Below are 13,820 nucleotides of genomic sequence, written 5' to 3' on the forward strand. Positions count from 1 at the left end.
TCTCCTCATACTTCATTCCTGCCATCCCAGGTATCAGCCTGGTGAATCTTCGCTGCACTCCTTCCATGGCAAGAACGTCCTTCCTCAGGTAAGGCAACCAGAACTGCACACAATACTCAAGGTGCGGTCTCACCAAGGCCCTGTACAACTGTAGCAAGACATCCTTGTTCCTGTACTCGAACCCTCTTGCTACGAAGGCCAACATACCATTTGCCTTCTTAACCGCCTGCTGCACCTGCATGCTTACCTTCAGCGACTGGTGCACAAGAACACCCCATTCCCCATTACTAGATCCAACAGCGAATCTTCCCTTGTTGGGCTTTTTACATATTGGGTTAGGAGACCTCTACACATTGTAGGAACTCTATTCCCTTTTCCCCTTTACCTACCTCTTCTGTCCCAATTAATGTCAGGGTAGTTGAAATCCCCCATGATTATTATTCTATATTTTTTACTCTTTTCCCTAATTTCTCTGCATATTTCTTCCTCTACCTCCCTTTCACTATTAGGTGGTCTGCGGACTACACCCATTAGTGTGATTGATCCTTTATTATCTTTTATCTCCATCCATGTGGATTCTATTTTTGCCTTGCTGATAGCCGAGTCCCTAATAAGTACAGCTACTCCACCTCCCCGTTTTCCTTCTCCGGGCTCGATTTTAATAGCCCCGAGGAGGCGGGTTTAAAGACGGGTCAGCAGCGAAAATCGGAAAAATGGCTTCAGATTACCAACCCGAATCCATCCTGCCCCCACGCGATTTTCGTAAATGTTGGGTCAGCCGCTCCCAAACTGACCTGATGGGAACCAGTGGGACAGGTAGTTAAAAGCCTATTAACTGCCTTGCTAATCCTATTTTTATAGTGGTTTCCCATTTTCATGCTTCTAGTTCCTGTTTCCTGTCTTGACAGAAAAACGCCAGCTGCAAGGAGAGGAGTTTCTCGAGGACATGATTTGTAGTCATTGGTGCAGCACTGTAAAAGTGCTCCTGTAACATGGCTGACATTCAAATGCAACAACTTTGTTGTTGGAGGTTTGGGATAAGATTTTGCAAATCTACTGACCTTGTGACTGTTCAAGTCGACACCCATCTGCAGTGTGACCTGGTTGGAATAATTTCAGGCCACTTTGAGTGCGCTTGCAAGCTTCTTGCCTCAACTGAAATCTATAGCAACGGGATGGGAACCGTTTGCATCCCCTCATCCTGGTCGTCAGATTCGGAGGAAAGGCAGCCGTGGCAGCACCACAACAGCAGCACCAGGAGCGCCAACCTCCTCCTCACCCACCTGATGCTGCACTGGACACAGGGCACCAGCCCCTGAAAAAATTGCTGGCCGGAAGGCCAGCGATGGCATCACCATGGCCAGACTTTCTTCACTTGATGCTGTAAACCCTGGCTGCCATATGATGCGCCAGGTTGACACCATCCCACACCAGCACCGTGAAGCATCCCTTTAATGTCCAAGCCACTCCATACACACACACACACATCACTATAGTGGGGGGGTTATGACTGAACAATCACTGGAACTCAGTAAGACACTTCTCAGTGTGCGCTCAGATCTCTCCAATAAGGGGCACTTTTGAAAAAAGATATTACACTGTATGACAACACATTACCAGAAACTTCACATGGACATTGGCTAAACCTCGCAACTGCCTACCCTTGTGTGTTGTTAGTTGGTATGTTTGCAGTAGGATGAGGGCGAGTGTGAGGGGTGGCTAGTGAGATGGGGAAGTGATAAAGTAGATACAGAGGGTTGGGTGGAGGTGCAAGATAAGTTGGTGTCCTGGGGAAGTCTCTACTGCCCTTGGAAGGGAAGAGAACCTCCCTGCGTGCTATGACTCCCTCCATAAGCATATGAAGGGAGTCATTGGAGAGCCTGGGTGCAAGTGTTCACCTTTGTGCAGTGATTGTCAGTGTTCGCAGCACCTCAATGCTGTCAAACACTGACAGATCAACTGTCAAAATAAAATTGTGCATGGTCCCCTTCAGGAAACCAGATGACAGGTCATCAAATGACATCATCAAATGATGTCATCAGACCCGCTTCCTGTTAATTGGCCACAGGGCGGGCTTTAGAAGGCCAATCAATGGAAAATCACGTCTGGAGAGCGGAGGCAGCTGGGGGTGGGACCGAAACCGGAACCCGGAAACCAGCTGACCCGCCCCATCCCGCCTCCAGAATTAAATTTGCGGCCTCCATCTTTTCTAAATATGTTATACCCTGCAATGTTTAATTCCCAGTTCTGATTTTTCTGTAGCCATGTCTCAGTAATCCCCACTATGACTGGTTCCTCACAATGCATGATTGCCTCCAGCTCCTCGGTTTTATTACGGACACTGTGTGCATTGCTGTACAGACAGTTTAACTCATTTTAATAGGATTTCCTCTCACTTTATGTTTAACCATCTTTTTCGACTCCTGTTCTGTAACTATTTATTCCCTTGCCATCAAATTACTTTATTCTTTCCTATGTTCTCTTTTCCTGTTTTATTTATATTTAGGCTGGCTACGTTTCTTGTAGCTCCCTCCCCCCATCTTACTAGTTTAAAGCCTTTGCCACCTCCTTATTTACCCTTTCCATCCCGGTTCAGGTGGAGCCCTTCCCATCGGTACAGCTCCTTCCTGTCCCAGAACTGGTGCCAGTGTCTCAAGAAGAGGAACCCCTCTTTCTCGCACCAGCCCTTTAGCCACGTTAATTCTCCTGATCTGTCTGCTTCTATGCTAATTTGCACGTGGCTCCGGCAATAATCCAGAGATTATTACCCTCGAGGTCCTGCTTTTTAATTTAGAGCCTAACTCCTGATACTCTTTCAGCAGGACCTCCTCCCTGTTCTTACCTATGTCGTTTGTTCCAACATGGACCACGGCAACTGGATTTACCCCCTCCCTTTCCAAGTTCCTCTCCAGCCGTCGTGAGATATTCCTTACCGTGTCTTAGATTATGAGGAGAGATTACATAAATTAGGCTTGTATTCCCTGGATTTGATTGAGGTTTTTAGGATTTTGAAGGGAATTGAAAGGGTAGATAGAGAGAAACATTTTCCACTGGTGTAGGAGTCCAGGACAAGTGGCCACAACCTTAAAATCAGAGACAGGCCTTTCAGGAGAGAAGTTAGGAAACACTTCTTTACGCAAAAGGTGGTAGAAGTGTGGAACTCTCTCCCACAGAAAGCAGTAGATGCTAGCTCAATTAATAACTTTAAATCGGAGCCCGATAGTTTTTTGCTACCTATGGGTATGAAAAGGATATGGAGCCAAGGCAGGTGGATGGAGGTAAGATACAGATCAGCCACGATCTCATTGAATGGTGGAACAGACTCGAGGGGTTGAATGGCCTCCTCCTATTCCTACGTTCTTATCATACAGTGTGCGGATTTTACCTCTTCACAGATTGTAGGGAGCTTTATACTATTATCACTCCTAGTTTTAGTTGCAGCATGCAGATTCCTTGCCTAACTAGAAAATGATTAAAGTCACATCACTTACCGCTGCCTCAGCCTCCTGCTTCTTCACTGCTATAGTACTTGATGAATTCTCTCTGTGTTTCTCTAATTCCCTGTCACATACACACACAAAACAAAATGGCAAGTTATCTCACTGACCACCCAAAGTCTCAATTTGTTTTAACTTTTTTTTTATATAAACAGGGGGGCTCCTAGCCTACCTACCCCTTTTTTTAAAAAAAAGATATGACAGGAGATTGGTGATAGTTAGAATTAGATATAGAGAATAAGAGATAGCCGAGAGCGAGTTGCAGACTAGAACCCAACCGAGGGGTTCATAGGATTTATATGGATAGAACTAATAAATTGCGAGTGATGTTGCCGACAGTCAATTGATGAATATAGGTTTCTATTTCTCTATAAGATGACAGTGCAGTTTGGAGACACCTCAAACTCATGCCACAGAGCCACCCAGTGGCCAGAACCTGCAACTACACCATGACAGTTTACATAACAAAATTGAATGGAAAATGTTGACATAGCAATTTACAATGGCAAAGGTTGGCACAAAAGCTTGATCAATTTTTTTCTAAATATAATTTGGGATAACAGGAAGAAAAGTTTGTGAAGGAATTCTGCGTCCTATCTTTCAATAATATATAGATAATGGACAGCGGAGGGAGTTACAGGCTGGAATCTAACATGGCGTTTGGATTGTTTATACAAATAGCGTGACGGATACCCAGGAGTAAGCTACGGACTGGAATCTAATAGGGGGGTTCGGAAAGTTTAGAAATTGAACAATGGATACTTGGGAGCTGGTTGCAGGCTGGTGTCAAACCAAGGGGATCAGACGGTTTAAAAATAGAATAAGGCCACTGTGGCTGAGAAAAGTGCCTGATTGTCCCACGTGCCTAATGGACAGTTTGCATAAGCTAACGTAGTACTGACGTTGTTACTGGATGCTACCTGCGCATTTAGTAATTACTGCAAATTGCTAAGTGCACCAAAGGATTCCAGAACAAACTACTTTCAGAATCCAATAGCATGAATTTTTTTCCCCCTTTGTCTCCTGAAGGCACTGACTTTTTGGGGTACATTCGTACAGGTGCTGGCTGCTCACTGGTCCCTTAGCCAAATGGCCATTCTTCACATCAGCCGCCCAAGACAGTAACACTGGTAAGTTATCTGATTATTGAGGGGTCACAGCTCACAGCCCAGCCCAATCTTGTCCTCGTCTGTCATCCACACCTGTGCTTTCAAAAAGGAGCTCACCCTAGCCCAGCACAGTAAATGCAACAGGCTATGAATTGTGCCTGGGGCTTTCTGGTCTGAATGGCTCAGTACCACACTAGACAAATCTCCCGAATGACCAAATGGATCAGCTACAGTTGGAGGGACGAAAAACATGGGACACCTAGAGAAGAAAATAAAAAAGAGACAGACTGGCACCCCGACAAAGGAACACTCACTTTTCTTTCTGCATTTGGAGGTAGGGTTTGATAATGAGCTGGTGCATGGCAAAGTAGATGACCAGGGGTCCAACAGTAGCGTAGAAGATGGCACTGGGCAAGAGTTGGTCTGTCAGATGAATAGGGAAGAAGTAAGTCTGGCTGGCTCGATTTAACCTGGAGTGAAAGGAAGTTAAAAACAGAATTCAGAAGGGAAAAATAAAATCCACGAAGGTAGGTTATCCCACTGCTTAAGGGACTTCAACTTGCTGCACAACCTTTAGACATTGTTATAAGACACTGCAGACAGTTTCATTTCCCCATAAAATACTGATTCAGCAGCTGGATACCCCCTTTAATTTGTGGGGGCACGGGTTGTACAGACCCATTCTGCATGCGAGCGTCGAGGCAGAGTGTGTCAGCAGGCTCTGCTACTGCTGATGCCCCAGCTGGGATTCAGCTAACTCTGCATAGGGATCGAAGCCGAGACCTTCTGACCTGTATGGCTCAGTAGTACCTTGGGCAATGCATCTGCCCACTCGGCCATGGAGGGACGGCGAAAGATGCCAACAGCTTGCTTTTGAGAAGCAGAACTCACTGTGCTGTGCACCAACACACAGTGCCACACCAGTCATTGGGTGCAGCTTCAATTTACCCTGTGCCGTTGAGCTCCTGATCTTGGCCACGACACTTTGGGAGGCAACGAGGAGAGACCAAGGAAGGAACAATCTCTCAAGATCAAATACTAAACGCTTCTGTCAAGTGTGACGCTGTGCTGTAGGATGGTTGCAATGACTTATAGGAACAGGACTAGGCCATTCACCTCCTCGAGCCTGTACCACCATTCAATTAGATCATGGTTGATCTGACTGAGAGGACAGGCAGGCGATCCACTCTCGGACTTGATGAGTTTCTAAAAGCAGAATGAGGAAGAGGCAGAAGCAACTCATCTGATTTTCTTATTTTCCCCCATCTCTGGAAGTCATCACAACACTTGGGAGTTTCCCTGTGGGTACCCCGTGTATTGCAGGGTGGAATAGCGGGGCTGAACCCGCATTCGGTCGCTCAGTGGCTCAGCAATTGCACACATCCAGGGCACAGGTCATCCGAAATGGAAAAGCTTCAACAAACCCCTCACGTCAACAACTCTGGCTCCCGAACTTGTACAAAAGAAAGAATTTGCACAAAGAATTTTACACATGCAACGCATTCTTCTTCAGTACGTACTTAATTTTGAGAGACACTCCCTGAGGCACCCCAATGCTGACAGTTGCTCCTAAGATGCTGTGTCTGGAGATCTTCCTCTCAGCACCGTATTCGACTAGAGTGCCAAAGAATCCCGTCCTGCAGACAGAACCACACCAGACTCCGTGAAACATTGCCACTTCTGTACAGCTATTCATTATTAGACTCCAGCCTGTAACTCACTCCAGGGTATGTGTTATTCTGTATATAAACCACCCGAGCCCCTCAATTAGATTCCAGCCTGTAACTCACTCCCAGGTATCTGTTCCCAGAAATATTTGAAATGTCTAATCATTATCCTATATTTTGTTCCCATAATTGTTGCAGTTACCTGGCTTTAATAAATAGCATTTTATTTTATTATCTACGGTTGTGTACTAGAATGGCCAGTTCCTTCTACAGTCTAAGTTACTTAATTTATATTTAAAATCACAAAAAATATTCTTACTTGATTGTCCCCTTTACCCTGGTTTGGTCGTCATCCTGGAACTTGTATTGGTAGCTCATTAGCATAAATGAATGAGGAATTCCTAGCTGTAAACGAACCAGTACACGTTACTTTAAAAACTATTTACTGTAAGACTTTAATAACAGTGTAGGGACTGGGCGATGCAGTGGATATACCTCCTGGAATTTGGGTTCAAATCCATGCCAGGTTCATGAGATAAAAGTCTCCTCTGTCTGCAGGCTCCAAGGGTCCAATGTAAAATGGGTTCAGACAGTCCAACCCAGTCCTCAGTGAGCATCAACCCACAGCAAAAACTAGCTCTAATTGGACACAAGTTGCCAATCTCAGTCAGTCAAAGATGGGTGGTGTTGGAATTGGAAAATGTCACATTGGCACAGCAGCGGGCGCTGTTCTGAGGTTGGGACAGTGTAGAGGCAGCTTTACTTTGTATCTAACCCATGCTGCACTTGCCCTGGGAGTGCTGACACTGGGTGACTGAAATGGGAAGAGTTCCTAACCTCAGCACTATTCATGATGCTCACAAAAAAAGCCACTAATTGCTGGGGGGGCAGGTTGAAAAACCATGAATCCAAAGTGAATAATAGCTAGAGGAATGTTTGTGATATGATAAGAGATTATAAAACAATAGTACTTGTTTTAAAAATGTTTAAATCCCCCTTACCTGCAATGCTATTGTAAAGTGGCTGGTTTTGGTGTCCCGTACTAGACTGGTATTCATGGCGGACTGAGTGCCCCAGCGCCACTGCAGGTAACCCATCGTGTTCTTGTCCAGGTTTCGGGCTAGAACCGTGGTCAGCCCAGGACGGATTCCACGAGATGAAAACTGTAGCCCACAGTGAGTGGTGATAAAACTGTATGGGACCAGGGAGAACGAAAAGAACATTTGTAGGGAAAGGCCAGTGTTTTATTTGAATAAAAAGCTTATCTTTCCTGATTTTTCTCCTCTCTTAGCTTACCCGAGTGGCCCTTCATCGGGCGAAAGCCTAGACAAGGAGCGTTGATCAGCCAAACCTGACCTTGCCCTCACCCAATTTTCACACATATGTACCTGCAAATTATGGGCGGGGGATAGGGGGCAGCCAATGGACAGTGGTTGAGTGCAGGAACACTGGCTGATTTTCCTGTTCCTAACCAGTGGGCTAATTGTAGCCCCTGCCGACACTCCAGCTGAGATTGGCTAACTCAAGGCCAGAGGTTGAACCGAGTCCTTCTGGTCTATATGACCCCATATTCTGTTGGCTCTGTATTTACTCACTAATCCACTCAGGAAAGATAGTTAGAACTTTTAAGAGGAGGTCAGTTTAATATTCTCAACTAACAAGGACATTTTCCCTGTAGGAAAGTTCGATGTCGGAGCATTTCAGTTTTGGCACTTGACCTTGATTACTGTGCATGAACCAACTTTGGACCTCATAGCCCACTTGCCTAGTGGCTCTCCGCCAGGAAATGGTGTTGACTGTGGAGGGAGGTGGAGCATTCCTCATTACCTCAGAGCTTCTGTTGAATCTCAACCTGAAGGCTTAGGGCTCCTTATTTCAAAGCATTTTTGCCTTCACTCCATAGGAACATAGAAATTGTTGGACAAAAAAGACCAAGGTCCATCTAGTTTGCTGTCTACCATCCTGTTAGTCACGTGATACAATTATGATGGAGTTGTTTACTAATCATAGCAATCAATCTCTATCAATTGGTCTACAACAGACCCAGACATGAGGCGAGGAAAACTTCCAGCAGTGGAGAGCTTTGGGAACCACAGGTCCAAAGTCACCTCTTCACCCCAAGCATGCTACGCTTACCACGTCATGTCTCAAATTACCTACACACTATATCCCAAAATATTATTTTCTGAAAGAAATCTATCTAATTTGCATCTGAATGAATCAATACTAACTGCTTCCACCGCCTCCCTATGGAGTCTGTTCCATAGATTTACCACTCGCTTATTGAAATGTTTTCAGGTTAGTTTTGAATTTACCCCACTTCAAGTGCAGGCCGAGTCCTCTGGTTCGACTGTCCTGGACAAGCTGAAACAGCTGGTCATGGTCGATATTATCTTGTCCATTTCAAATCATATCAGCAGTCATATTGCCTCTCAACCTTCTCTTTTCCAGTGAGAACATGCCCAATTTACACAATCGTTCCTCATAATCCAATCCCTCTATCCCCTCAATTGTTCTGGTTGCTCTCTCCTGTATCCTTTCAATTGCTGCAATATCTTTTCCATACTGTGGTGACCAGAACTGTACACCGTATTCTAAGTGCAGTCACACTAATGATTTATAATGTGGCAGGATTACCTCACTGTTTCTGCCCTTTAACACATCCCAACATCTGATTTGTTTTACTCAGTCACCAAGCATTGTTGCGATAGCTTCAATTTATTGTCAATCAGGGCCCCCAGATCGCTCTCACTTTCCACACACATTATTATTTTTTCCATAGTCAACATCATTTCCTGATAGAGAGCAGGTCGGCGAGTGATTCACTTCTAGCTTTGTTGCTCTCGGACCACCTGCCAGAACTGGCAAGAAGCCCAGCCAGACGCCCAAGCATTTGCCAACTAACAGTAGTCTTGGAGTTACCTTTATAAACAGGAGGCAGTTGAAATAGTGCCGTGTTGTCACTGGTGTATTTGGAATATTGGTAGCCATTTAATTTTCTGGGGTGCACTTCCTGAACCTCAAGAAGGATATATTGCCTTGGAGGGGGTGCAGTGTAGATTCACCAGAATGATACCAGGGCTTAAAGGGATAAACTATGAGGACAAGTTGCATAAACCTGGCTTGTATTCCCCTTGAGTTTAGAAGATTGAGGGGTGATCGAGATATTTAAAATGATTAAGGAATTTGGTAGGATAGATACAGAGAAACGATTTCCTCTAGTTGGTGGGGGGGGGGGGGGGGGGGTGGGGGGGAGATTCCAGAACAAGAGAGCATAATCTTATAACTGGAGCTAGGCCGTTCAGGCGTGAAACCAGGAAGCACTTTTTCCACACAGGATAGCGGAAATCTGGAACTCACCAATATCAGAAGGACAGAGCTATAATTTACTGCTGGCCATTTTCATTTCTAGTGAACACAGAAGAAAATGCCAGTGATAACACAGTCATAGCTATTTGGAACTTAATACTGTAACCTGCTCATGTCACTTACCTTTGCGACGTGAGGTTTCGAAATATTTTCACCCCAAATAAAGGCCCTTGAATGTCTCCTGCTCCAAATTCCAACTATTGAACACAAAATGAGCGTGAGTATCTGAGATTTAATGGAAAATTACAGGCCCCGAGCTAATTTATACGGCTGCTTCAGGGTTCTATCACGATCATTTTGAGCATTCATCGTGTCAGTTAGTAGCACTCTCACCTCCGAGTCAGGGGTTGTGGGTTCAAACCTCACTTCAGGACTTGAATACGCAAGTTCGGCTGACAGTGCAGTGCTGAAGGACGAGCTATTGAACGAGTATCTGCCTGCCTGTTCTGCTGATTCAGGTGAACATTAATAATCCCAGGACACTATGTGAAGAGGGGCAGGGAGCTCTTCCAGTGTCCTGGACAACATTCCTTCTTACAAAAAAACAGAGTGACTGCTCATTCATCTCATTTTTCTGTTTGTGGGTTCGGCTGCTGCACAAGCGGCTGCCATGTTCAGCTGCACAGCAGTCACAGAATCTCAAAGTAATTGCTCCAAGATGTTCCTGAGAGATGTAATGAGGAGCAATATCAGTGCAAAACTTTCATCTGAAGAACTATCAAGCTGGGTGCGGGAGAGCGCAAATCTCCACCCACAAATGTCTTCTGTCTAAAATCCTTTGCCCAGTGATTAAACAGCAGAGCCATTTTCTGTGTGTTAATGGGCACAATTGCCACGCAACTTTAAAACACAAGCCATTGGCTGCACGACCCTGCACTGCAACCGACAGCAACCAATGTGACCTCACCACCCGAGGATCTCTGCCAAGCGGCTGACAGCCACTAGGAGTCATGGAGAATCGTTACACGCCAGCCAGTTGCAGCAACTATGATTTGGACAAATGCTATCAATACAAAGAGGCACGGGAATCGGTTATAAGGAGCAGCACGCTGTAACTGGCATTGCTAGGAGTTAGAATCACAAATACTCTGAAACTGACACAACCAATCTACCGATTAAGGGTCAAAAGAAATTGGGAGCCGGCAAAATATTTTAACTCATGAATTTATGAGTTCGATAGCATGTCAGTTTCATGTGGGTCGCTGAGTTAAGTTCCCTCAGTATCACTTAAGTAACCTATTTTGTGTTCTCCCATAAGTTACAGTCTCTCAGAACTTGCTGCATTTCACCAAAAAACCTAAAACAAATCAAGTTTACAGCTGACGCCAAAATTCACTCCTATTCCAAAAAATTCTCGTACAAACGTACAATCCCAATGGATCAAACCCTTTCCCATTCACTACCACTGTGTAGAATCCCAAAGAATCAAACACTTTCCCACTCAGACTGTACAGAATTCCAATGGATCAAACCTTTCCAATCAGTACCACTGTAGAATTTTGCTGAGTGATTGAATGGGCTGTGGAGCAGCCATTTGCAGACGGTTAGTTTTATGCACCTTTTCTACATCCAAACACAATCAGAGTTCAAGCTCAACACTTCTCAGCAAACCCATCCTAAATCAGGGGTGAGATTCTAAACGATAATCGCAAAGGAATTCCAAGAGCGGCACGTTAAAGTGCGTTACCGCGAGGAGTAAAGATTCAGCCCTTACCTCTCCCCATCCCTTTGCAGACATTACCCGCCTCAATGAAATGTTGATCGAACCACCGCCATTGCCATTCTGTGTCGAGAGGCTCCCTGCCAGAACAGCTGTATCCGTCGTGGTTAATGGAGCCTGGGTGAAAGATAATTAGAATATCTTCAACTTCGCTTTTCTTCTTGTTTTCTACCCTACTCTCCTGAAGATGCCAACCCACAGTGGGGTATGGTTCCCACAGGTGATGGCAGTCCTCTTGCACCTCGTACAAGTGGGGATTTATTTTAAGTGTCAGCCGAGATAGTGAGAGCTAGCAAGATATTCGACTGTGGAGGACATTACAGCCAAGCCCAAAACCACCCTCAACAAAACATCTACACACATGCTCCTTCCATCACTGGATCGTGATCAACAGCAGGAATGGCAGCTACTTTGTTCCCCTCCCATGGACATTGAGGCCAGTTGTAGTCGCTCTCACCCCCCCCCCCCCACTGACCGAGGAGCCCATTCAGCAGAGGCCAGGGAACGATCCTGGTCTACGTGGCTCAGTGTCACACTGGCTGCTGCATCGACTAACCCATCAGGGTAGAATCCGCATCCCTTTAAACTCCATAAAAGGGTCTGATGTGTACAAGTATTGGACAGAATTAATTACACCTTCAAATGATTTTACACAGTCTCAAAATGCTGACAAAAGAGCTGGATTGCCCAATACAGGAAACACCAGAAGAGCTGGATTGCCCGATGCAGGACATTTGAAGAACTTAACAGATACCACTGATTCAATGTGTTGTGGCTGCAGTCCTCTGGGCAACTGTAGCTCCTCACTGCTGCCCCAACCAAGGCTGGTTGATTTGGCACAGACCAGAGCTGGAACCTTGAACCGTCCTGGTCTGTACGGCTCAGTACCACACCAGGGGTGATATTTATTGAAGAATCATCATAGCTCATCGCTCCAAAGCCACAGCCAGGATCGGGTGGTGTCACTTATCTCGAATAGTCCCTCGGGAGTACAGGACGTTGGCAGGAGGGGCTGCAGCAGGCAGTATTCAGCATTTACCTTGGCTCTCCTCATTCACATCTGGGGTGGTTTATTCAATGAACTATCAGGAAGGTGCTACATAGTACAGTTTCAAAACAATTTTTCTGTTACAAACTTTTGTTAGAAGGTCTGAAACAATATTTCCCCCAACATATACTAACACAAGGAGGACACACCAAGTGTCAAAGAGGGACTTCAGACTGTTCTGTTGCCCCGTACCTCAATAGATTGTGATATGTGCATTTTATTAATCTCGATCTGAGGAAACCCACTGCCTGCCTCTTCAAACTCTTCATCGTAGCGGTCAAACAGATCAGTAGCATCCACGCCGACACTTATCGTACCCTGCAAGAAGATGAAGTAAGTTATTGCCCTTTTATTAGGCTGTGCAATTCTCAAGTGGCAGTGCAGCGATACCGCTAATGATATGTGCAGTTCCTGGCACGAATCAAAAGGAGCGCCTTGAATTCACATCTGTACTTGTCCATCTCCTGCATCACTGCATGAGGAGTCAAGACCAAGCCTGATCTTCAGAGGAAGTAGGGTTAGAGGGCAAGTGATAATTGGACTGGGGATTGCAGTCATAATTCAGCCTCTATTTTAAAGACCTGCATTCTGTCTTTATTTTATATATTACCATTATAAATTCCTATGTCCACATTTCAAAGGGAAACAATGTAAACTTGTCACATTCTAATCACACCCTCCTATTAGTTGTGGCATTGCAGCACCGCCACTGGTGGAAGGGTGTAATTAGAACGTGACAAATTTACAAAGGCACTTCACACAAGTGCAGACATAGGAATTTATAATGGAAAAGTTGACAGAATGCGCACGCAGACTCATTTTTAATATACTATAGATATAGACTCAAACACATGCGCATTTTGAAACTTTTTGGATTTTTCACCTTTTGTACCTGTTTAAAATTTGAAAGTCACTGAGTTTATGACATTACGACAGTGACTACACTTCAAAAGAACTTAATTGGCTGTGAAGCATTTTAGAATGTCCTGGTTTGTGAAAGGCACGGTAAAAATACAAGTTCGTTCTTTCTTTCGTCAGCTCAAACACTGGGGGAAGGAGATGGTGAACATGGTGAGTATTTTAAAACGACAATGGCTGGATTGCATTGAATTGAAAAAGCATGTTACACTCCATGGGATTAAGAACAAAGGAGGTATGCGAGAGAAGTACTACAAGTGAAAGAAACACAATGAAGGAAAAACACTTCAAGAATTAACCCTTTAACAGTTAAGCTATTAAAGCCTTCCTTGTACATAAAATGGTGACCATGGCAACGACCATAGTCATTGGGATTATGATTTGTGTCTTGGCATGAACGGGGCTGAATTTCCATAAAAATCCAAAGCGAAGGACGAGAGTTAAAAATACAACCCTATACCTAAGCCTTTACAACACCAACAGAATGAGGGA

General features: G+C 44.9%; 1 protein-coding gene across 3 annotated transcripts in view; it reads right to left on the bottom strand.

Annotated features, from left to right (window-relative positions):
* Positions 1–13,820, bottom strand: part of LOC147100710 (dnaJ homolog subfamily C member 11) — a 65,265-nt gene that overhangs the window by 27,329 nt on the left and 24,116 nt on the right. For 2 of the 3 annotated variants that reach the window (XM_085967237.1, XM_085967238.1), the window contains exons 5-12: positions 12,603–12,728; positions 11,357–11,479; positions 9,766–9,839; positions 7,275–7,464; positions 6,593–6,678; positions 6,127–6,243; positions 4,921–5,076; positions 3,492–3,561 (exon numbers count right to left, since the gene is read on the bottom strand). In XM_085967237.1, coding sequence (XP_085823363.1) covers positions 3,492–3,561; positions 4,921–5,076; positions 6,127–6,243; positions 6,593–6,678; positions 7,275–7,464; positions 9,766–9,839; positions 11,357–11,479; positions 12,603–12,728 — 942 coding nt within the window. The remainder of the gene's footprint in view (positions 1–3,491; positions 3,562–4,920; positions 5,077–6,126; positions 6,244–6,592; positions 6,679–7,274; positions 7,465–9,765; positions 9,840–11,356; positions 11,480–12,602; positions 12,729–13,820) is intronic. The other variant, XM_085967239.1, reaches the window with a different exon arrangement.

The sequence above is a fragment of the Somniosus microcephalus genome, chromosome 25, assembly GCF_052327205.1.
Source record: "Somniosus microcephalus isolate GS21.2 chromosome 25, FLI_Smic_1.0, whole genome shotgun sequence".
In the NCBI taxonomy this organism is placed as follows: Eukaryota; Metazoa; Chordata; class Chondrichthyes; order Squaliformes; family Somniosidae; genus Somniosus; species Somniosus microcephalus.